The sequence below is a fragment of the Myotis myotis genome, unplaced genomic scaffold, assembly GCF_014108235.1.
Source record: "Myotis myotis isolate mMyoMyo1 unplaced genomic scaffold, mMyoMyo1.p scaffold_m19_p_7, whole genome shotgun sequence".
NCBI lineage: Eukaryota > Metazoa > Chordata > Mammalia > Chiroptera > Vespertilionidae > Myotis > Myotis myotis.
Window position 1 is genome coordinate 83,717,096 of NW_023416379.1, and position 26,311 is coordinate 83,743,406.

General features: G+C 42.2%; 1 protein-coding gene across 6 annotated transcripts in view; it reads right to left on the minus strand.

The window, feature by feature from the left end:
* The window catches only part of RUNX2 (RUNX family transcription factor 2), a 121,436-nt gene that overhangs the window by 82,058 nt on the left and 13,067 nt on the right, over positions 1 to 26,311 (minus strand). For 5 of the 6 annotated variants that reach the window (XM_036316041.1, XM_036316038.1, XM_036316042.1 and 2 more), the window contains exon 3: positions 24,106 to 24,210. The exons of the other annotated variant lie outside the window; for it this stretch is intronic. In XM_036316041.1, coding sequence (XP_036171934.1) covers positions 24,106 to 24,210 — 105 coding nt within the window. The remainder of the gene's footprint in view (positions 1 to 24,105; positions 24,211 to 26,311) is intronic. 6 annotated transcript variants of the gene reach the window in all.

The window sequence follows — 26,311 nt, forward strand, 5'->3', positions numbered from 1 at the left end:
TAGTATTCTTTTGCAGTTGGGCAAGCCAAATCTGGTCATGCATTCTAACCACAGCTGTACTGGGAGAATATTTTTAAGGCTAGAAATGTGTGTAAACAAATCACATTTTTTATAGAAACTGCAGCAACAGATTAATATTGCTAATGTATTTACTAAATATTACAAATTCATTTAGCAAACTATGTGATAGCCACAGAAAAACATACAAAATCCAGTTAGCTGTAATCCCTCACAAAACAGAAAGAAAGAGAAACATAAACCTAGTTTTGTCACAGTCTGGCTTCCTCCCACACATTTCCTGCCATTAAGAGCACTGCAGTCCACGCTTAGAACAGAGTCTGGAAGGGTGCCCAGAAGAGTGCTATGGCACATAGTAGGTACTCAATAAAGACTTGTTAACTGACTGACAAGGACTCACTTCACGAATGTTTCCCCTTCTCGAGACACTCCATCCTTATGCACTTTCCTTCCCTGGGGTGTTAACACTTTAATGGCACATGAACTCCCTAACAGTAAGGTTCAATCCTGACTCTCATCACACGTGGATTGTGAAGGTACCTTTCCAGGTGGTTTCCTTGCCTCCATTGGCTCCTTACCTCCTGTTTCTTGTCTTTGGTTCCTCCAGCTTCCCCCACCAAACTAAAATATCCCAGTTGTATCACAACACTGGAGGTCTTCTGCAGACAGCGGTAGAATTTTCTCTAATCCCTGCAATTCTACCTCATATAGAAACCCAAAGCCCTCCACTTTCAACTATCCTGCAAGAGAACCAATCGGGCCACCCTCCAACCTGGCCCATGAACTCAGACCCTCTTGAATGACCATCACATCCCTGCATCATCAGCCCAATTTGACTTGATGTCCTCTTCTCCCCAGTAGTCACCCTCTGTTCCAATCTGGCCTTTCTCTCTACCGGTAGGTTTGATTACTCCCATGTTTCTGTTAAAGATGCCAAAGCCCTGAGAGACAAGATGGTTTTCCAAGGTCACTCATTCATGAGGGGTCAGCACCAGGGCTCCAGTTTTGCAACTGAGTACAAATGGTCTTTCCATTATGCCAATCCCCTTCCAATTCTCTGCCCCATTCACTAATCCCCTCATAGAAAACACACTGAATGGGTTCATTTTCTAAATACCTTTGCCCACCTTCTCACCTCCATTTTCTCTTAAACCTTCACCAAACAATCTTTTTTTGTAATTTTATTGAATTTATTGTGGTGACACTGGTTAATAAAATTATATAGGTTTCAGATGCACAATTCTATAACGCATCATCTGTATATCGTATTGTGTGTGCCAAACGATCTTTTGAACCTGTCCTTTCACTGACATTTCTTTTGCCAAGATTGCCAATGTCTTCCACATTGCCAGACTCAGGGGCAGCGCTTGGTCAGAAGAATTTGACTCAGCTGATGTCATTATTCTCGAACACTGAGTCCCTTGCTTCCTGGATAACATGTTCTTTTGGGCTCCTCCTACTCACGGACTATACCTGCTCAGTTTCCCTCACTGGTTCCTCCTTTCAATTATAATTTTCAAATGTTGGGAATTACCCCAGGACTTCGTCCTGGGTCCTCTTCTTTTCTCTATCCAAAAGGTGTTTCTTCCAGTCCCCCGGCTTAAATACCAGTCCAGCCTTGACCTGACTCACATTCTAGATCCTTCACGATCTGGGTCTTCCGGCACCACTCCCTGCCACCAACTGCCTCTGTGGCCTCATCACCTACCACTTGCCCAATCCCTCTCTCTGCTACAGTCTCACTGGCCACACCTGCTACTCCTTAAGCACACTGAGGAGCTTGGCCTCAATGCCTTTGCCCTTGACATTCCACTGCCTGGATTCTTTCCCAGACAGGTATAGGTGGCTCACTTCCTAACTTAATTCACGTCCCTGCTCAAATATCAGCCCCTCAGCAAGCCCGCCTAATTTACATAAAAGAGCATCTACTTCCCCTCCATGATCTCTATCCCCTTACCCTGCTTCATTTGTCTTTCAAGCACTTATCACTACCTGCATATTTGAATGTTATATATTTATGTTTCCTCATTAACTGCATCTCCAACAGAATGCAAGCTCCATGAGGAGGGAAAAGTGTGTTTTATTAAAGGTTATATCCCTAACACCTAGAAGAATGTCTAACATAGAGCAGGACTCAATAAATACTTGTTGAAGGAATGAATGTGTGATAGCATCAGACAATTGAATAAATAATACCATTTATTTAATTATTTGGTAATTATAGTGTTATTTTCTGAACCATATTTTAATTCCTTAAGGGCAGAACTTTGTGCCTTGTGTTCCAAATTTGTATGTAGTTGGCATAGTTATGGACACACAGTACTAGTAGATGCTCAAGAAAAAATGTAGATGCCTGATTGACTGATTTGAGCAATGCAAAGAAAAGCGGGATCCGGATTTCAAGGATATTCAAGTAGTTATTTTTAGGTTATTCTATGTATGCAGATTTCCCCAAAGAAAATTAACTTACATAGTCGCTGCCCTGAGGGGATATAGTTCTAGCTTATTGAAAATGGAAAATCATGTATGTAGACATAAAAAGGTATAAAAATAAATAAAAACATGTCAAGCCTATGCCAAGAACCCAAGCTGAAGTAAATTCACCTAAAAGACAGAAGAGTAAAGTTTGAGAGCAAAGAGGGGATATGGCATTTTAACTCAGGAAATGAAGATAGAAATAAGAACTGAAAAATATTCCATAGAAAAGGTGAAAGGATAATCAGGAAACAGGAAAGAAGAAGGAAGTGGTTCAAAGCTACAGGTTTCTGTCAGGTTTTAGAAACAAAGAACAGCGACCTGTCTCTATTGACAGTCTGTTCGGAGAGGATGGAATATGGACCTTGAGACTTTGCATCAGTAGCACCCACATCTCAAATCAAAACCATTACAAGTAACAGAGCTCTGGAATTTCAGGGTATTGGGAGGTTTTGTAATATGTCCAAATCATCCTACATAATAAAAAGCTAATATGCAAATCAACCAAACGCGGAACAACCAATCGCTATGACATGCACTGACCACCAGGGGACAGATGCTCAATGCAGGAGCTGCCCCCTGGTGGTCAGTGAGCTCCCATAGGGCTCAGGCAGGTGAGTGCAGCAGCAGTGGCAGGAGCACTAAGGATGTCCTACTGTGAGAGGGCACAGGCCAGGCTGAGGGAAACCGACCCCCCGCAAGGAATGCACAAAGTTTGTGCACTGGGCCTCTAGTTTTTAAAATAAATCTCTCTCTCCTGCAACAGATTACAACCTATAGGTTTTATTTATAAGATGAATATGTGAAACCTGACAGGTTCATTGAGCTAACTGGAATATTCTGTTAGCAGTCTGTTATTCATGTATTTTTAATGGAAATTTTATACCAGAGAGAAAAAAATCATGAAATTATTTTTGTTGACTTAATTTATTTACAGGGTAAGAAGGATTAGAAACCAAAGAAGGTCATGCTGTACTTGCCAGTTAACACCTTTTGGCACTGAATAAATGTATAATTTATTTAAGTAATCATAGTTGGCTCCTTAGTGACCCAGTATTTCTGATTTTTTTCATTGTTACCAAAGTGAAATATGAACTCTAGTTTCATCAAGACATTAAGATGCTTAATGAATACTCTGCATCTCCTATAAGTTGCTTTAATTTCCTGCCCCAGAACACAGCATTGCCTCTGTTGCGCTCCCATGTACTCAGGGCATCTCCATTTGTCCTAGTCTATGCCTGTAAGCCTCTTGTCTTATAACAGGGAAGAATGCACTTTAGAATCACCTCTGCAGACTATTCAGAGCTTTTGACCCCAATGGCTGACTGAGCCTCTAGTTTTTCCTCTCGGTCACAGACCCTCCTCAGCCAAGTCACCATTGCCCTGGTTTCTTTCTTCTGCCTTGTTCTGTTGGGCAGACTCCCCACAGAGTCCTTGCTTCTTTTTCTCTACTTCACTTAGTCCTCCCTCCTCCCCCTCCTCTCAGCATTAGAAGTCAGACAGGAAAGGGTGGTTTCCTTTTCACAAGTTTTGAATAAAAATAATAGTAATTCAGATTACATTTCCAAGTAGACTAAGTAGCTTAAAAAACAAGGTATCTGCTGAACAAGATGCTTCTTATTTTCCAGATCTTCTTAGGAACTGAGGATATATTGTAGATTTTGGGATTCTTTAAGAATCTTGAATCTACATTCTGTCATCTTTTATGTTTCTAGAACTCCAGAAACAGGCAAAACCATTGTCTGATTTTGGATCTTCCTTCTACTGACTCCAATGGAAATGGACCAGAAAGAACTACTCTGCCCACTGATTCAGCTATCGCTGGTCCACAGCCTTTTTCTGTTGGGATAAGTGAAAACTACCTTTTCCTTCCATTCCTGGTAATGACAAGCAGCTATATTAAAGAGACAATCTTTTTTCTTACATCTTTTTTTCCATGTTAATTAACCTAAAATTTTTTCTTCACTTGTACTTGATTCCTACTAATTTTGCCAAAAAACAAAAACAAGCACACACACACACACACACACACACACACAGTATATAAAAATTAGTTAGCTTTTCTAGTTAGAGTAACCTGAAATTATTTTGGGTCCAGGAATATTTTCCTCACTTTCCTTTAAATCCTCATCTGGAACCTTTTCTCTTGCATTAGTCTGAGTCATACTAAACCATTTGTAAATATGAAATATTCAACAGAGATGTGTGACACTGGGCAAGTCCCTTAACTTCTCAAGACTTCTTCCTCACTTGCAAAATGGCATCTTTTCTGCCCATTTCACAGGGTTATTGTGAAATCAAAAGAGTTAACAAATTTTATAAACTACACAAATATAGAATATGATAGTTTTCTCAAAGGCAAATCTGCAAATTCTAAGCTAAGGCACACAGAACCACTCCAAAAAGGACATGCAGAGATGGGGCCTCAAAGAGGTTGGAAGAAGAGACCCACAGGACCCTCAAAGCAAGATTAAGGCACCCAGCACAACGTATACTGGGTCATTTAGCACATCAGACATCACATGAGCAGCTACAAAACAGAATAAAGATGAAAGGGGAAAGAAACAAAAAGAAAAGCAAGGAGGAGAATGTACAATCAATCATATTATATTCTGATATCAAAAAAATAAGTCATCCTGTAGGCCATGATATTTTTTAAAAATGAAGATAGGAAATTTTATACTAATTTTTATAAACTGATTTTTAAAATGTTTGCCTTTACCAAATAGAAGATTTACCATTTTGAGATTAAGAATTAGGGTATAGCCCGATTCCTTCTAATAATTAACAAATAAAATCAGTTTAGAAGCTATGAACTGAAATTTATCAAATAAAAAGTATATATGAATATACATGCATACACACAAATATGCACTTACAACAAATACTAAAAGGAAATACATCAAAATATTACTTGGGGTTATCTTTGATATTGAGTTTCAAGTGACTTTTACTTTCTTCTTTATGCTATCTAAATTTTCTGAAACTTTTGCAACAAATGTGTTTCTTAGGTAGTAATTAAATTAAAACAAATGTTACTGTGAGTGGATAAATGAGCTGTGGTACACCCAGACAACAGAACATTATTCGGTGTTAAAAAGAAATGCACTGTCTGTTCAACAAACAAATTCAGTAAATTCAGTGTAAAATTTAGCCAAAGAAAGCATTTGCTGTCCAAATTGCATTGGTACTCGTAAGAAGCCAGTTAATATAAACATCAATATGAAAGAACAATAACATTTTGTTATAAACCCTCAAAAAAAAGAAAAGAAAATGCGCTATCAAGCCATGAAAAGACATGGAGACACCTTAAATGCACATTGCTAAGTGAAAGAAGCCAATCTGAAAAGGCTACAGACTGTATGGATCCAACTATATGACATTCTGGAAAAGGCAGAACTATGAACACAATAAAAATATCAGGGGTTTCCAGGGAGTAGGGGGTGAACAGGCAGAGCACAAAGGATTTTTAGGGAAGTAAAACTACTACCAAGTATACTACAATGGTAGCTACAAATCATCATACATTTGTCCAAACCCATAGAATGTACAACACCAGAAGTGAACCCTCATGTAAAATAAAGACTTTGGGCGATAAGCATGTGTTCATCAATGTAGGTTCATCAACTGTAACAAACGTACCACTGTGGTGGGGGACGTTGATGACAGAGAGGCTGTGCACATGGGGTGGGTGGAGGAGGACAAGGGAATCTCTGTGCCTTCTTAATTTTTCTATGAACCTAAAACTGCTCTTAATATATTATGTCTGAAAAACAAATGTTACTGAAAATGTAAGAACAATGGAGCGGTACTGAACATCACATATGCCTTTGTTACTAGTCCCACAAATGTATTTTCACCAGAACAGGGTATTTTCCACACAAACTACTGAAACTAAAAGTATTACTGCTTCTCTACAATGGCAGGGCATTTACCCATGGTGGCATTAAAGACTGACAGGAAAAAACAAATCCTGTATAGTAGGTAAGAATATTCATTTTTTTGTGACTAATAGTAACTCTAAATTCTCTAAGAGGAAAAGATGACTTAGGTAAAGATGAACAAGACCCAGGGGAGTCCAGAGTTACATGGCTGATTGTCTTAAGAGACCTCTTAACGCTGGCCCCTCACCTTAGCACACTGTGCTAAGGACAAACCAAAGGACCACAAATTATATTTGAGGCTCTAAGTTAGTTTAGATTTGACTCAACCTTGATATAAAGTTTTTGACTAAACCTCTGCTATAAAGTTTCCCCCTAAAAATTACTCACAGATATTCAAAGCCTTTGTCATCAAGCAGCAGAAAAAGAACTGACTCCTGGTGTGAAGTCAGAAAACAGAGTTGACTCCCTATTGTAATGCAACCTCTTGAGACCTCAGCTTGCTCATTTATAAAAGAGAAGTTAATGGATAGAAAACACCCAGCGCAGAGCCTCGGGAACTCAGAATGTAGTTTTATTCTCTGACACCTCCTACTACCCCACCACCACCACCACCACAACACACACACACACACACACACACACACACACACACACACCACACACACTTTAAATTGGATGAGGTTTGTTACACTCGATTTAGCTCTGGAACCCTTCGTGCAAATCAAAATGTACTCGGAAGCCCATTTTGTGCTGCAGCTGTGCTCACCTTGTCTGCTGGAAGGGAGAGGGTAGAGAGAAAGACAGCTTCATAAGGAGAATAGATCTAGTGGTTGACAAAAAAGTGAAGAGAAGGGAAATACAAGATAAACTGAGATAAATAGGAGATTGCAGGATGGATTCTCCATGGGGGCAGAGAGCAGGTGTGGGGCAGACAAGGGGACTGAGAACTGTAAGGAGACATGGTTTTGGGCCAAAAAGTTGACAACTGACACGTACAATTTATTAGTCATAAACTTTTGTAAGTTATTAAAATAAAAGTTGGAACCCTACACGTTTCCCTATAAAATAAGCCCTTTATCTCCTGATATGTTAAAAATAAAGCTGGGTACAACCCTTGGCTTTCTTCCAGTGTTGCTGTGGCTCTTTCAAGTTAGATTCTCAAGTTATTTCCTCAACACCTAGCGCTCCAAGGCTCTGACACAGAGCGGGCTTGCTGTAAGTGTTCACCCGGCTAATGCGGAAATCAATGTAGAAACGAGTATGCTTCATTTATTTATTTCATGCAAACTGACTTTTCTTCCTAAGGTTAGCTTATTTTAATTACCACAGTCACCGAGAATAAAAGGGCCTAAGTATCAACATCAGAATTTCACTCAGTTACTATAGGGACTTTGTAAATGTGCAGAGGTCTTAAAATGTAAGATCCTAAAATATAAATAAGAATATTTTTGAAGCAGTTATTTTAAATAATTTACAAACCGTGAGTCTTCCAGTAGCCTTGCTAAATGTGCAAGAGGCCAGTGTGACAACATTTTCCTGATGTAAAAACTATCAAAATCCATTCTAAGAACTGGCCAAATAGTGCCAGGGATAGAACTAGGGACAGAACTCAGATAGGGCTCGGCTTCAGGAGCTCTTTGCAGTATTAGAAAAAGAAGGGAGAGGAGAGGAGAGGAGAGGAGGGGAGGGGAGGGGAGGGGAGGGGAGGGGAGGGGAGGGGAGGGGAGGGGAGGGGAGGGGAGGGAGAGGAGGGGAGGGGAGAGGAGAGGAGAGGAGAGGAGAGGAGAGGAGAGGAGAGGAGAGGAGAGGAGAGGAGAGGAGAGGAGAGGAGAGGAGAGGAGAGGAGAGGAGAGGAGAGGAGAGGAGAGGAGAGAGGTGGTTTTCTTCCAATAGACATTTTATGCAATGTATTCCATTTTTAAAAGAATGAAAGGAGGCCTTTATTAGTTAGAAATGCTACCTACTGCTTCAGACACAAGGATCTCTCCCTTCCCCATAAAGGTTTTTATTTACAGCTATATTTGACTCATCCTGTTGAGTTCCTAGCACAGAGGCACACAGCGCAGCGGTAATAACCAGAGGCATCTATCTAGATCATCAGATTTCCTTCCTCTGGTCAGTGTGTGCCACAAATCTCGCGCTGCAAAAGCTACATTTCATCTTCCAGTGTCAGAGTCTTTCCAATTCAGTTGCAAATTTTTATTTACTCATAGTTGAGTTCTCCTAACGAAAGAGATTGACGTGGTGACTCCATAGTACATGAGGGCTTCTCCCAGCTGTCACTGATGATAGAAGGTTAACCCTCCACAAAAAAGGATGCTTGGTGCTGTTCCATCTCGTCAAGTCCCTTCCTATTAACCAACTTCTATTCATATGCCACCACTGGCCTAGTATGTGGTCAACGAACTACCATCAAACCTCAGCACAGATCCTAGACAACTTCGAGAAAAGTAAAGAGAAAGGCATCTCTCCATTTGGGGCTATTCCAGCTACTTGGCTCTACTAAGAAATCATATTAAAAAGGGGCAGAAATATGGTCTGTAAATAATAAAATGGGCGTATATTCTACATTTTGTCCATCTATGCTTTCCTAATTATAGAATCCAAAAACTTCTGCATCCCCGGCCCCAGCAAATTTCCTTGCTACGTCCGATCTGTGCCACCAACGTAGAGTTCTAAAAATACCCACGGAGAGTCCTTGCGGGAATCCCCTGAGAACTGATCAAAGCCCAGGGCCTTCCACTGACAGGCCACCCAAATCGCCCCCTCCTGCTCCCTTAAGTCTTGCAGTGGTTCTCAACCTGTGGGTCGCAACCATCGGAAAACACATATAGCATATCAGATATTTACATTACGATTCATAACAGTAGCAAAATTACAGTTATGAAGTAGCAACGAAAATAATTTTATGGTTGGGGGTCACCACCACATGAGGAACTGTATTAAAGGGCCGCGGCATGAGGAAGGTTGAGAACCACTGGTCTCTTAGGCCTTTATGAAACCTCTGTCCTTGGGGATCACATGTTAGACATGGTCAGACCATGTGTCCCACCTTCTCGAAAGCCCTGAGCACAGAAAGGTCCACTCTCTAGCACAGATTCTCTAAGGTAAGGGAACTTGGTTCCTAAGTCTTACGAAAAGACCTCAAGGAAGGAAAGAACTCAGGAAAGAACAGACAACCAGTTTTTGTGGCCACACCAATGGGTCTTCTGTTGCTTCGGATAAACCAGTATTTTCAGTGCCATAGCTTATTCCTCAGGGAAATATAGCCTCGGTTCACGGTATCTCAAAGGGATTGCAGACAATAAAGGACAAATGCCCTTCCACTGTGCCCATCTGGGTAATGAAGAGACTTTCCCAAAACTAGGTTTGCAGAGGAGGGCTCTTCTTCATGAGAGCAATAAGCCACATGTCTCTCTGTACGGACGGTTGTTTCTCTTCCCGGTAGCAATCTTTTGGCCTCAAGAGCAGAAAAGAAAGGACACACATCCCTTGAAGTTCCCCTTCCCTACGGAGAAGGTAGCTGTCATTTTTAAGACCCCTTAGTAGGGGCTTTGCAAATAAATTATCCGGGAGTAAGGGGTGGGAGACACCCAAATGTAGAAACCATGAAAGGAACTAAATGAGGTCCAAAAGTGCCAAGGCCACCAAGAAAAGCGCCCAGACAAGGAAGGAAGCAAGCCAGTAGAAGGGAGTGGGTTGTGACTTCTGACCCAGCCATGGCTGTGGGTGGTTCGCCAACGGAGCCGATGCTGTGGAAAGACCAAGTGCAGTGGCTCAAGGGTCTAAATGCGCTTAGTGAACCAAGGAGCCCAGGTTATTTTGGGAGGAAAGAAAAATATGTTTCCTGAGTATTTTTCCTTTCCCCTCGCTTAGCACCACACCCATGTCGCCTCCTTCCCAGTCGTGTCACCTGTTTCAAAGTCTGCCTCTTTAGTCTCTTTGATTATTTTTTTCCCTTTAGAGAAAATTACATCCACTCAGTTCAAAACAAAAAAAAAACCATCTGAGAACACGACATGTGTGTGTGTACTTTGTTTTTTCCTGGTTTCATCAGGAACCTGTAAGTGCTTAAAGCAAACCATCTGCAAAGTGTGCTAATTGATTATTACAAAAGTCACTCGGACAGGTATTTAATAAGCAAAAGAGAAGATTAAAGAATAAATTTAAACACAAAACCTCTGAGGCCTGGCTTCACTGAGAAAGGTTAACCCAGGAAGCAGGGCTGGAGTCGAAAGGAATGGATAGTCGTGCAGCCAGCCTTTCTCAGATCTGCTCTGCTCAACTTCTTCGCTGCTCTACCTGCTTTTAAATGCATGAAAGGTTTGTTTTCAAAAATAAATCCGGCCCATTTCCCCTCTCCTTCCTTCTCTGGGCCGATACATTCCTTGAAGGTGATTTTTGGATTGCACCTAGACAGCCCCAGGTTATGTGAACTCTGGTGTCACCTGGAAATGTTTTCAATTCCTCCTGGTAGAGAAAGAACAGAGAAAAAGAACCCAACTTCATAAAGCCCTACTTTTTCTATCTGGCATATTCAAGTCAAATAAACCTGAGCTTTTCTAACAACGAAACAGTCTCACCCTCACTCAGACCCAAATTCTTCCTAATGCATCTATTCTGATTATCAATAACAACGTTTTTTGATCATGTGGCAGATCTGTTCCTCTTTTTGGTCATATTTTTCTCAATTAAAGATTCTAATGGCCATTGAAGTAAGACAAATTACCCTCATCATTTATGTCTACAAACCTCTGCGACTCTGAGCTTCAGAATTATAATGGGAAACAGAAATCGTGCCTTTGATTTTAAAAAGCAGAAAGGTGGGGCTTTGCTGAACTTCATAAACACAGAATCGAGAACAAGGAAGGGATTTGAATGAAAAGCCCTCCCGTCACACCCTCAGCCTTCAGTAACCCCTTTTATTAACAATTCTTGTAGTCAAGAAGTCCTTCTTAAAATCTAACCTAAATCTATCATGCTTCAGTTAAAAACCTGTTCTCTCTCTCTGACGGTGCCACAGACAGAACAGCTGGTCACCATACACTCCTTAATAACTCCTCATAATTTTGAAGTCTGTTATTAAGTCATTTTTCAGTCTCCTCTTCTTGAAGCTAAATAATCTCTCAAGTCTTTCAACTTATCCTTATAGGTTCAATTTTACAATCCTTTAATCAACATCAATGCTCTTTGCTAAACATTCTTCAGTTTTCCAAGTTGCTCTTATGTTTCGAAACCCTGCTCACCTTTGGAATTGCTCCTCATCCATGAAAGCCCAGGACGACTTCGGTGCATTTCACACAGTCCACAGAATCTCCTCCAGCAGGTGACCTGCTGCTTTGTTTGGGTTATTTTTAATACAAACCTGCTTCTACGGCTCCCTTTCCAAGAAAAACACGTTCTTCGGGACCCAGGACTCTTACTGAGCAACAGAGGAGCCACTCCCCCTGCACCTATGCCCTGTGGTCTTCCTCACCAGAGCTCTTCAAGGTCTTTCCCGACCCACTTTCCCTGAACTGTCTGTTATAAAATGAGGATCTAGCTCAGCGGTTCTCAACCTCCTGGCCCTTTAAATACAGTTCCTCATGTTGTGACCCAACCATAAAAGTATTTTCGTTGCTACTTCAGAACTGTCATGTTGCTACTGTGATGAATCGTCATGTAAATATCTGATATGCAGGATGGTCTTAGGCGACCCCTGTGAAAGGGTCGTTCGACCGCCAAAGGGGTCGCGACCCACAGGCTGAGAACCGCTGACTAGCTAATCTGACCTGGCCCGCTTATTTAAACCAAGTGGTGAGCCATCAATGCCTTAAAACACTTTATCCTTTGCAGACCACGATGAAGGCCCTGTCCTCAAAGCCTTGACTCCAAGGAGGGCCTCAGGCACCTTGGTAAAAATCAAATGAGAGAGGTGTGGGGCCAGTGGGGATCGACATGAAAACCCCGTGATCCTCAATCATGCCACACCAGCCTTGGTTAGAATCATACAACAGTCAACTTCTGGGTGTGTTGATTCTACTCAACTCTCTCTGCAACCTTTTCTTAACCATTTGGGCATTTCTAATGCTCTCTCTTCTATCCAAATTATTATTATTTTTTTATTCTGACACTGATTGCGTTCAGGGCTCCGCCTAAGATGTGTGCCCTCTGCCTGAAACCTCTGCCCTGTTCTCCGTGGAGCTGGCTTTCCCTCCGCTCTAACATTCCCTCCCCAAACAGGCCTTTCCCTGCACGTTTGGAATCGGCTCCTATCTGTCCCCTAAAGCCCCATTATTCTTTATTAATACATCAGTGCGCTTTACAGCACTTACCACAATTCGCAATTAGATGCAATTATAGATAAATGTTCATTTACTCGTTTCTTGTCTGTCTTCTCCACAGAACGCAGGCTCCTCAACGGCGGGATCGTGTCTGCTCTGATCTGGAGCCTGGCACCTGGCTAACAGTACACACTCAAAAATAATTTTTGAGTGAATAAATGTCCCCACTACCAGAAATACTTGTGTTTTAAAGCGTATCTTGAATTGTCATTAAAAAGGCTCTGTCAACTATTATAAAGGAGGAGGGGGTTTTGGGGGGTGGGATGGGGTAGTAGGAGGAAGGGATCCTTCGGATCCATTTAGTCCTGGGCCTTCGGGCAAGACTAGCACTCCCATCACAAAATGCTGTGAATCCCACTCTCTTGCTCCTGCTCCTTAAAGCAATTAATCTCATTTCCAGTTATTCTCCCTGCTTTCAGATTCAACATAATCAGGCCACTTGTAGCTTTCCATCCTTTTCCTGATGCTATTTCCTCACTGCTGTTCCCTTCACAAAAATACTAGCATTGTCATAGAAAATATTCAGGAGATTATGCATCAAAATATTAGCAGTGGTCATCTTTGGAGGTGCTATTATGGACACTTTTTTATTCTCTTCTTTTGATTAATTTTTATTTTCTAATTTTTGTGCCATGTACTTGCCTCCATTTTCTACTTGTGTGATTTTTTTTTAAAGTACACTTGTGTTCAAGTACTAACTTTACTTCACTGATATTCAAAGTGAAATTCTATTGACGGTTACCTTACACAACTTATTTTCATCTCATAAAATGCAGTGTTTTCAGCTCTGTTAAACTTTCACCTTAATGAATTGAAGATGAAGCAGAAAAACACACATACACACACACACACAAACTACGTATATGCCTTCTCTGTCTGAGGTCTTATACTTTGGAACTTATATATAAAAGCCTAAGCAACCGAATGACCAAACGACCAGTTGACCAGTGGCTATGACACGCTCTAACCACCAGGGGACAGATGCTCAATGCACAGGATCTGCTCCCTCCTGTCTGGATCGGGCCTGCAGGGATCTGGCTGAAACTGGCTATCCAACATCCCCCAAAGGGTCCTGGATTGCAGAGGGCACAGGCCAGGCTGAGGGACCCCACCGGTGCATGAATCCGTGCACCAGGCGTCTAGTTTGCTATGTCGTAACACTACTATATCACCAATAGTAAAACTTGCTTCTTGGGTAACCCTACTTCATAACATCAACCAGGAATATCCTGGGCCCAATACCAGGAGCTTCCACACTTTACTGACAAAGCATCAGGGAGTTTGAGTAGTGAGTAACTGAATACAAAGAGACCTGGGCTCCTTGCCCGCTCCCATAATCATGTGCTGACTTGCAGAGTGACAAAGAGCATGAGTTTTCAAATGCCCGTGCCTCAGTTTACCCAGCTGTAAAATGCATAATGCATCCCTCAGAGGGATGTAAAGAGAATCAGTGAGGTAATGTCTAAGTGTTTGGAAGTCCTTGGCAGAAAGGCGCTACATAATTACTATTTGGTATTTAAGTTGCCCTTCATGTGTGCCAAGTACTTTATGATCATTCCTTAGGAGTTACTCTCAGCTACTCTGAAGTTGTCTTCATGTCTATTTCCATTTAAAAGATGAAGAAATTGTATTGGAGAGAAGTCTAGTGATTCGTTTAAGATCACTAAGATAGCACTGAGGTCTCAAGAGAGGAATTTCCAGTCCTCCAATTCCTTTAACCATAACTGAACCCCCATCTTAAAATACAAACTACCCATAGAGATGAATTCTCTGTTAAGCTACTGGGATGTTTCATGGTACAAAACACATTGTGAATTGTTTTTGTAGGATACAGTGAATGGTGAGAAGGTGAAACAGAAACCAAACCTCTAGAATTAGGAACCTGGTCTTCACAATCACCTCGCTTTCTTACATATCTACAATTCACCTCCCTTCCAGTACAGTAGCCTGCACTTTGGTACCTTCATAATGTCCTTGAAGGGCCCATATTTTTCTACTAATTTCCAGAGCCAATCCTAAGGAGGCATAGAGCCCAGGTTAAACCACCAAAACACACGGTAGCATTTTTACCCAAGTAGTAGCTCATGAAAATTCGTGCCGAGTAGGTGAAGAATGAGAAGAGGCATGTTGCGGAGGGTGCGTACGCAATGCGAGGGTCAAAGGAAAGGCAGAGAGTGCCAGCTGGATTTAGTGTCCGCTGACCTCCTCCCCGCCAGCACCTTCTGCAGAGCTCCAATGACAGCCAACTCAGGAGTCACCATCCACTGTGCCCAGACGCAGTCCTACCTTCACCATGGCCTCCGGCTCTCTTAAACCTTGCTCCTCCAGCCCACACCTCTATTTTCTTCCCTCTGCTTCATTCAGTGATTCACTTACCACATAAAAGAAGTACCTTTTGTTTCTGAGTCCTGTACTCCCACTATAATGTCAGAAAATGTGCAGATACCAACCTCTAAGAAATGCTGCTCTGGTTGTTCAATGAGCAACCAACAGCCGGGCGACCTCTGAGGATCAAGCATGGTGATGGAGTTCTTTAACACAGATTTGGATAGAAAGTTCCAAAGCAGCTTAGGGCTTGCCCAAGGCAAAGCGGTAAACTGGGGGATTTCATCTCCTCCGCATATGCCCTTTCTTTGCCTTCTCCCCTTCTGCGGGAACACTCCCTCCCACCTGTACACCAGCTGGCCCTGGACTCTTCAGAGCTCCCGAGGGTGAAAGGTGAGCAGACATTTCCTTCCATCCATCTCCCATGAAAATAGATCTGTCTTGTGTTCCATTCCCTTAAATACCATTCCAACGAGCCTGATAACAATGGCCTGCAAAATGTCAGCACAAAAGGAATGACCAGCAGTGTGGTTCTCGGGCACTCAGAACAGACAGACTTGCAGCAGGGCGCCCCTCCACTCCCATCAGGTGGGCAGCCGGTCTTCACAGAGCTGACACTTGCAGGATCAAACGCTGAGGCTACCACTAACAGGCTCGTACTGGAGAACCACCAAAGGATCAACCTCAAGAGAAAGAAAACTGCCTCCTGAAGGAAGAACTGAGGTGCAAGAAGGAACAGTGAGCAATTAACTCAATCAGCATATAGACAAAGAGCAAATAAACAGTTTGAACAGTGGTGATGCCTAACCCAGGGACTGTAGAAAAACAAGGATGACAATATAAGACCAGAACATTAGCAGACAGGGTTTGACGATGCTTTAAAAGATGCTAAATTATTCCGGAGGTGGGCAGAGATCGTGACTAATTTTATTACGATAAATAATTTTCAAACCAGCAGAGAAGAAAGCTGGCCTGTATCTAGAGGATAAGAAATACTCAGTAAAAAGAAACTATTAGCAAAAAGAGGGAAATACAGGAATATAAAAACCAAAAATTAACACTTGAAATTATATCCTGTGCTCTTAGTAGCACACCAGCTCTGAAAAGCATCAGGACCCCACACGGCTATGGCCGACCTGCAGGAACGCTGTGATGCCCGTGGTTGGCAAAGACTGCCCTCAAGGCCAGCAAGAGCCCTCCCTGCACACCTGACTTACTGTTCACCTTCTGGTGCCCAGGACTTCCCTGTCCTTTTATCTCCCCAAACCTGGCCCCAACAAAGGATTCTAGGTGACTTATTTTTACCTGACTATGACGTGAAGTCTGAGTTAGCTTTTCTAGGGGTCCTTGGATTTAAGCCTTTATCCTAAATTATAATGCTGTGCTTTTGTTTACTAGCACATAGATTGTAGCCACCCATGCACAATGGCAGGGAAAGTTGGGGAGGAACAGAGAGCCCTTCCTTTGCTACTTCAGCACACATCCCAAACGCAGTCTCATACCCGAACTGCTGCATATGACCTTAAATTAGTATCTTCCATCTACACGGCTTCTATGCACTCTCTGAATTTCCAAAAGTTACTCGAAAAGCATGAGCAATTATTTTCTACCAAACTTTTGAGATTTTATGTGAAGACCAAAGATGTGCTTTCGTTGACATCCCCGTGTATCCCATAAATATGGTGGGTAGGGACAGTGCAAAGAGGAAGAGCAACGCAATGAATCCCTTTTCTCTGTTATCTCTAAGTGTATCCTATTCGCCTCTGGTCCAGTCCTTGAAGAAAATGCTTCAGGACAAACAAAATAGAAGCAAAGTAGTTCAGTGAGCTAGCAGAAATGATCTCTTTGGGGAAGAGAATTTTATTTTCAAATGAATAAATAAGTAAACAAACAAACAAATCTCTCAAGTCCCTAACACTGTTTTAAGAATGAATGCTTTCACCCTGACCAGTCTGGCTCAGTGGATAGAGCGTCAGCCTGCGGACTGAAGGGTCCCAGGTTCAATTCAGGTCAAGGGCATGTACCTTGGTTGCGGGCACATCTCCAGTGGGGAGTGTGCAGGAGGCAGCTGGTCAATGTTTCTCTCTCATCGATGTTTCTAACTCTATCCCTCTCCCTTCCTCTCTGTAAAAAAATCAATAATATATTTTTTAAAAAAGAATGAATGCTTTCTGACTACACCAATGTACAAACTACTGACACATTTGGATTGAGTATACGTGTGTTTTCAGAGAACACACACCGCTGGAAAAGCTGCCAAGATATATTTAGAGTAAATCTATCAGCTGGAACGCATGCATGTGGAAAGTGTGCTCTTATTGTAAAAGCCAGGGCTCCTTGTTAACACAAGTCCAATACAATGAGAAAGCACATTCAGAACCGGGGAGCCAGGGGAGAGTGCAAAGGAGGGCCACGAGCATGTTTTAACGGCTGTGATAATTTGCCATGAAAGGATGTGAGGGCCACAGCTCCTTGCTACAGCATGCCATGTGCTGCTGAATTAAATTACTGCCATGCAGTCTGCTCGCGAAGGAATGTGTAAACAGGCCATATATCCTTGCATCAGATCCAGACTGTTGCACAACACAAAAAAATGCCTCTCGATGTGTCATTTCCTTCTTGGCCATCTTCCCAGCTCCTGACAGGCAGTCAACAACCAAAAGTACTGAAAGAGATTAAAAACTGCTCTTCTCAAGAGCACATTCCACCGACCACCAGACCTAACCTCCACCAGAGCTCTGGCCCCCCTTCTCCATTCTCCTTAAAGAAAGGGAAAAGGGGGGCAGTTTTTTTTAACTGTTATTAGCCTCTTAAGTCAAAGGTTTTCAACAATGTTTTCTATACTGGGGACCAAATAATTAATATTGATGACAATCAAGCTGCTGCTTACATTTGCTGTCCTGTAAATATCAACATACAGCATTTACCCGCAAAGTCCATTCCTTGGGCACAGAGACAGTATGGAACCAGAGTAAAGTCTGCAAGTCAAGAAGTTCAGGGCTTTTCCAATGCTTTTTTTTTCTGTGTTTTTTTCCCAATTTTAGGCGAAGGACTAAAATTCAGGCCTGTGGCATCACGAGTATGGTACAAGGCCTATCAAGTTTTTCTCAAATTGTCTTCACAGACAGCAAGAATGTGAATGCAAGAACTGTGTCCGGAGGTATCAAATAACCTTAAAAATATTCTCCTGCTATCCCTCCATCCAACACATTTTAGATGGTCTCTGCCTTCTTTTACACGTGACCAACCTCTACACACGCACCCACCCTGGGCGCACAAACAAAGGGCATGGGTAGGTATCCAGCCACCATGAGAAGCCTCGCCTTCACCCAGCTGGGATGCAGAGCAGTGCAGGAGGAAAGCGAGCTGTCACTGACATCGTCTGGAATGAGGAAGAGAGCATGCCCAGCCCTCACTCTCCCCACCCTGTACTGGGCTGGAAAACAGTCTCAGAGCGGGGTGAAACAGCAAGGGAGAAAATGAGACGATGCTGTGTCCAGACCACCCTGCTTTGTTTAAGTCTGCTACCTTCAGCTGATGCGGTAAAATGTCTGCAAGCGGAAGTGCCTAGAGAATATGGAAGAATAAAATGTTCTCTAAAAAAATAAAAATAAAAATACGTTGATGAATTGGGCACAGGTGGGGAGAAGCAAACAGGAAAAGAGCACAGCCTGGCTGCAGGGCCTTCAGCCCAACAAGCTGAGTGAAGCCGGGTGCTGAGGCTGTCCTAGATACACAAACATCACCGCGCACTTCCCGGTAACCGCTCACTCACCTACGGGTCGGCCCTGCTGAAGTCACAGCGGGGCCAAGCAGAACAGCACTGCAGCCCTGCATTCTACGCCTGCAGGAAAGAAGCCAGGTCCCTGGGGAAGAAAAGGCGGGGCTTCTCCAGGTCCCAGTGGATGGCTGGTCAGTGATAAACAGCAGGAACCCAGCAGGAAGTACACAGATGCTGGCTTTGGTCTCTCTGTCAGAGTAACTATGAATTCCTTCCTTGGGGCATGACACAAATTTCTTAGAAACCCACTCACCTGTGTTAGGTATCCAGTTTGAAGGTGTGCTGGCAAGTGAGAATTTTCAAAGCTGGGTGACATCCTATATAATAAAGGGCTAATATGCAAATCACATGAGAGGCAGGGGGAGAGAGAAAGGCACTAGGACTACGTGGAAAGAGAAAGGCCCCACTGTCCATCATTCTAGCCAAGCCTATCCTTGCAGACACCCCACCAAGGCACCAGGCATGTGAACAAGGCCATCATGAATGTTCCAGCATCAGCCACCATCTTACCGCAGCCACATGAAAGACCCCAAGTGAGACCTCAGAACGCCCACCAAGATGAATCCGTCAACCCACAGAATGGTGAGAAATAATAAAATGGTTGTTATTGTTGGAAGCCATTAGGTCTTGGGATGGGTGTTATCTAGCAATAGATAACTGGAAAAGAGGCAAGAGAGGTAAAAGGATGCTGACCGTGTAAGGCAGCCTATCTTTCCATCCCCTGCACAGCCTGCAACGCCTTTATCATCCGTCCTCTTCCCTCGCCTTAGAATAGGACACTGCTAACCCAGTTTTCACCTTCTGGCAGAAATCCTTTAAACCAGACCGCAGTCGGAACCCACTGCATCCATGCAACACAGGATCCTAATAGAAACTGATGTGTAAAAGGGTCAGGTCTCCAAAGGCATGACTGTTGCTGCCGCCACTCTGCGGACTTCTCCGGCTGGCGAACACACGGCAGTTGCTCCTCAGAGCTAACTTGCCAACAGGAGGTCAACACCCCCTGCCTAAACACAAGACTTACAAATTTGGGATCTTAAGTATGATGTCATGTCTTAAAATGATAAGCTGGCAAAGAAAATAAATGGCATTTTGTAAAGATGTGCACCGTTTTCATGTTTACGCTACTTAAGATGAAGGTTCTAATAAGTCATCGGCTATGTTCCTTTAAAGGGAAGTTTTATAACTGAGATGAATCACAACTGCGAAAGATCAAAGTTAAAAAACATCAATGATGCCATGGGGTACTTTTTAATCTTGTAATGAGTGATGATCATGTGCTCTTATGAAGTGAGTCCAACTGCCAACGCCAGATGTGTATATTAAGAAGAGAAGTTGTTTGTGATGTGACAGCGCCGGTTCAGCTGCCAGATTCAGAAAACACAGAAGGATAAAACCGTTCTGATTTTTGAGTGAAAAGCAAGTTTTGGCAGATGTGTTGATAACCAGGGCCTCAGAGGGGGCACTGGGGCCCTAGCATCCTCTCTCGGACTTTGCCTTGCTGCACAGTCATCAGCTCTGCACAGCTGTCTCCAGGCAGCATGGATACCTGCTCAAGACACAATTTATAACACTTATTAGTGTCATGTACTAATGAGCAGAAATTAGTAAAGCCATCTGCAAGAGAAAAAACATAATTCACTGGAGAACTGAATCTAGATGGTATCTATTTCCTGGACACATGCTATAAGCAAAACTCACAACAAACGCCTGACACTGAAGGAAATTGCTGTAATAAAAGCCAACACGTAGTGAGCACCCACTGCATGACAATCACTGCCCTACGCATTTTATATGCACCGCAGCATTTAACATCTTTACAGCAACTGATGGAGAAGATACTATTATTAGCATTCTCCTTTGAAAAGATGAGCAAACTGCGGCAAAGAGAAGTTGGGTAACTTGCCTACCACCGTACAACTAGTAAGTGGAGCTGGGATTTCAATCCAGACAGCTGGACACCAAAGCCCACACCTTTAATCACTAAGCTACGCTGAAGAAAGACCCAGCCAGTTAACCCAGAACTTGTCCTTGTTCAAATGGCTGATCTACCAGAAGCAGTCTCTTCAAAGAGTGAAATTCCTTTACAGGAATCAATAGTGCAGGATCCTCAACTTCAAACCATTAGAGTAATAAACAGATGTACACTATTTCTATGACAACCATTACTTAAAGAATTATAATGTTGTGGGGGAGGAGGCTAAAACAATTGCATTAATGGTCTTTTTTCCCCCCTCATAAAAGCCTTTTTCTATAGCCCTTCTCTGTTAACAGTCAATAAAATAAACCTTTCTGAAATCTAGAGCAGCGATTTTCAACCTTTCTCATCTCATGGCACACATTACTAAAATTCTGCGGTACACCAAAAAATAGATTATGTTTTTACCAATCTGACAAAAAAAAAGGTATAATTTTGATTCATTCACGCCAGACAGCTATTGTTGTGTTGGCTGCTGTCATTTTTTTATTTGACAATCTAAGGGAAAAGAGGTCAGGTATTGCATGTTTTAAAAATTCTTGTAGCATGTTATTTGAAAATCGCTGATCTAGAGCAAGAGTTGACAAACGACAACCTGTGTGCCAAGTCTGACCCATCACTTGGTTTTATAAATAAAGTTTAATTGAAACACAGCTACAAGCATTAATTTATGTATTGGCTAAGGCTGCCTTAGAGCTACAATGGCAGAGGTGAGTACTCGTAGCAGAGATCATATGGCCGCAGAACTGAAAGTATTTACTATCTGGCACTTCAGAGAAAAAGTTTGCCAAACCATGTTCTAGAACAGTGGTTCTCAACCTTCCTAATGCTGCGACCCATTAATACAGTTCCTCATGTTGTGGTGACCCCCAATTTCATTGTTATAAATTGAATATAATTAAAGCATAGTGATTAATCACAAAAACAATATGTAATTATATATGTGTTTTCCGATGGTCTTAGGCGACCCCTGTGAAAGGGTCGTTCGGCCCCCAGAGGGGACGCGACCCACAGGTTGAGAACCGCTGTTCTAGAAGTTTTATCATTTAACATTATATACACACACTAATCCATCTCACAGTTGAAAAAATTGAAAATCTTGGGCATTTTTCACATCTGTGAGTCTCAAAATTAAAAAACAGTATTGGGAAGCATGCAATACTATATTTAGTGCCCAGGGTGGCCAAGAGCAGGGCAGAAGGAAATAACCCAGCACAGTAGGTCCAGGTTGTAAGGTTAAGATGTTACTGATACCAGACCCATCCCTATATCCGGACACTTAGTCACCTCATGATGTCAGAGAAATGATGTCACATTTTCACAGATACTTTTGGTTCTGGAGAAATGTCACTCAGGCTGATCTAGGGCAGTGGTCTGCCACTCGAGATCTGTATCTGCTTCCCCCTCACACCCTCAGCACCCTCAGCAGCACCCACAGCTTGATCTCAGGTCACACACATACCATCTACCGCTGCTACCCCTAATCCTCACTTGTTTGCCTTTACAGGGCATTGAGCCCATCAACTAATTAATACTGCCAACAGCCTCTTTGGAACAAAGTCATGTTATCCTCACTTGAAAGAGAAGTAACTTTCCCAATGCTACCTTTTGTCACATCTTTCAGAATGTGGCAGCACCCACCTCCCGTTTCCTCTCCCACTCATCAGCTTTTAAGCATCAAGTCTTGAGTGTATGAACACACACTGATACACACCCAGTGACACACACAGAGAGAGACACACGCACACACACGCACAATAATGGTTTTTCCAAGAACTACGAAAAGCAGCTGAGATCGGCAGGAAACATCTTTAAAAGATAAGTATTCGTAGGGCTAAATGTTCAAAGACTACTCTCCCGCTTTGTGCCTTACTAAAATGGATGTCCCTGCCTTTTCAGGAACTCAAGGGCTAATTCGATCAAATGTTAGAAGATGTCTCCCATCGTAAGGCATCACCCCAGACTTATGGCAGTCCAGAAAAGTCAGGCAAGGCCCTGAACTGGGCAAGACAGCCCTGCTCTGTTCTGTTCCCCTGCACTGCATAACCACTGGCCCCTAGGCATGGAGACTTGGTGCAGCCGGAGACAAGTGTATGGCTAGCACCTAATAGGACCTTCTCAAACTGAGCAGACAGGGCCAGCACTGACCCAACATTGGGAACCTGGAAGAAAGCCATACACATGAAAGGAGAAAAGAAAAACCTCAAAGACTGGCTTCTGAGGCAGGAAACCTCCCTCGTTCAGGCAAGCAGTCAGCTTTTGTGAAGAGAGACAGCCGCAGGAGGAACGGAAGGCACCGTATGCTCCCACTTGGGCCGAGGCACCATTCACCAGCCCTTTTCTCTCGGTTTTAGAGGAAGAAAGGAGATGCCACACTCCCTGTCTAGGCAGGTGTATTGTTATATAACAAATATTTCTGCCAGGTGTACCCCCACACAAACCAAACTAAACTCTGAACACAATGGCTAGGTCTCCGATGTATTCACTCATCAAAGGCAGAGTCCTATGCGATGTTTCCATTGGCACAGAATTTTTAATGTTGTATATGGCAAATAATCATTAATCTCTAAATACATTTAAATGCTGCTATGTCAAGTCTGTTCAAATCAGTTTGGGGGAGGGGGAAACCAAACCAGTTTCAATTCAGATTTAAGAGGAAAATGTGTATTAGCCCAAACGAATTATGTGCACTTCCTTAAACTGCTGCTGGTTAATTAAACCTTCTGGATGCCCAGACAGACAAATAAACCAAGATGGATTTAAACCTGGTTGGACTCTATATGTTAAAAGAAACTATCTATAACAATTACTAGAACATGACCAAACAACAGTGTTGTAACAATCAAGCAAGTTATCGTTTGCAAATACATTCTTTGTAATTAAGCAGTGTGCTCTTTATAAAGGGAATTGAGTGGGCGAGGTAAAAAGTTAAAACACATTCTTAGACCATGGGAAACATACGCAAATGCTTTTTGACTAAGCTCAAGAGTTCTCAGTTTATTATTTTCTTCCTCAGCTCTCATGGGTCTGATCTGCCCTGGCTAGTGGGTACAGTGGATGAGTAGAATCTCTTAGAAAATAGTTACTCATTTCTCAAAGTTATGTAGGCCTTAGCAATTTTGCGGCAAAGGTTAAGAGTATAATTTCTTTTTCTACTATCTGTGAAGTTGTACTAACTGTCCCTCACTAAAAATACATGCAGATAGCAAACTTCACAAAGAAACTGTTTACATGGAAGTAGCACTACCTTATTTGGGATAATTTCCTCAAAGGGTCTGTGCAAACTCTATTACCATTTCCAACAGGAAGGCAAGGACTTACTTCTGGGTTCCCGGGGCCCGTCCACTGTCACTTTAATAGCTCTGTGATAGGTGGCTACTTGGGGAGGGTTGGTGAAGACAGTTATGGTCAAGGTGAAACTCTTGCCTGCAGATGTAAAAGAGAAAAATCCATGGTGAGTATAAAAAGATAATACTGATGACAATATAACAGCACAGATGTCCAAACTTCATTTAAGTTATCTCTGAGTTGGTAATGAAACAAAGACAAATAAGACGCCTTATTCTAAGATAGAATCTCTTTGATGGCCACTCTAGGAAGTTAGTGAACTCATTGAGTGTTGAGAGCTTCATCTTCAGTGTAGTACCATACAAGGCAGCTCCAATCTAAAGAAAGAAAGAAAGAAAGAAAGAAAGAAAGAAAGAAAGAAAGAAAGAAAGAAAGAAAGAAAGAAAGAAAGAAGAAAGAGGAGGGAGGGAGGGAGGGAGGGAGGGAGGGAGGGAGGGAGGGAGGAGGAAGGAAGGAAGGAAGGAAGGAAGGAAGGAAGGAAGGGAGGAAGGGAGGGAGGAAGGAGGAAGGAAGGAAGAAAAAAAAGAAAAGAAAGGGAAAACCTGCTCAGTAGCAATAGTTGTAATGAAAACAAAAACCCTGGTCCACTTGAAGAGGTTCTCTTCCTTTCAGTTTTCTCCAACATCAGGAACACATCCAAGCACAGACAATTTTAGAAGTCTTTATTTAGGATTAGGTCATGACCCCTTGAGAGAACAATAGTAAATCACTGTTGATTATGTTATTTACTTCACATGGCTTTAGCATTTCATTTGCTCAACTGCACTACAATAAGAAGATGAAAGAGGAAGGTTCTTATGGGAATCATTTTAACAGGAGCCAGTGTCTCCTGTACTGGCCTTAATGTGCCTGTGGTATGATGATTTCATCATTACTGGAACAAAGATTTTCTCCTCCCTGCCCACCCCTCCCCTAACATACATCCTTGCTGCTAAATCTTCAAATAACTCCCTGACAGTGACTTATTTTTGCTAAACGTACAGGACACCTCCCAATATAAATATGAAGTTTTGCTTTTAGCAGAGGGTGTGCTTCATGGAAATATTACATCTGATGTTTCTCATTAATGAACTACAAGTGATGAATGGAGGGGGAAAGACAGGGAAAAGTTTGGTAGCAGATTAGGGCTTCTTTCTTTCTCCAGCAGAGGATACCAGACTCTGTTACACAGACTCACTGACAGTTGTAATCAGTTAGATTTGCAACGGTTAGTCATGTCAGATAGTCAAAACTGCAAACTGTTACAAGACAGGAAAAGGTGGGCGTGAAACAGTGACTCAATAAAACATTCAGCAATCTCAGGCCAGAGTACTCATTTAGCCTGGTCTGTAACAGACCTTTAAAAAGCTCATTTTGCTTTGCTTTGTTTTTTGGTCAGAGACTGTTTTTTCCCTTTACTGAAAGCTGAGGGTATTAAATCAAAACACAAATCTGAAACAATATGTATCAATGCAAAGTTTAATGCAATCTTTTCAAAGCTTAATATGGAACAGGTTATATACAAGGCTTAATGTGGAACAGGTCTTTGACTGTCAAGTCTAGTGAATGGGTTTTCTTTTCAACCCAAACCATATAAGTTCCTAAAATATGTTTAAGACACACATCATTTGTTACTCAGGATATACAGTTTTAAGTCTCTTTAGCTATACTTTTCTATACCCAAGAGAAGGGGGGGGGGGGGAGAAAACACAGGAATGCAAGGAAGGGGAAGATGAATATTGATTAAAAACCTATGAAGTGCCAGGTTCATACACATGACCTCATTTGATCCTATCAGTTAAGTTTATCACCTTCTTTTCACATATGAAAAAAAAAATGAAGCTCAGAGAGGCTTTAGTCATTTACCCACACAGCTAATAAGTGGAAAAAGTCAGAATCTGAACCTAGTTCTTCCATACCTGACAATGAATGCTCTTCTTTTTAACATTGCCAGAAAATATTAAAAAAAATTAATAGGTAATTTATTTCTACATGTGTCCCAATATACTCTATAAGACCAAGAAACAGTAAATATAAATCTACTAACACCCTATCTTGGCCAAGATGATGAAAGCATCTATTCTTAGTGTCATTAATATATCATAGCTCATTATTATATACTGGATGTTACATGGATGTAAGTGGTTTAATTATCTCATTAGAGAACAGGATTTATTATATACATTAAAACTAACCAGAA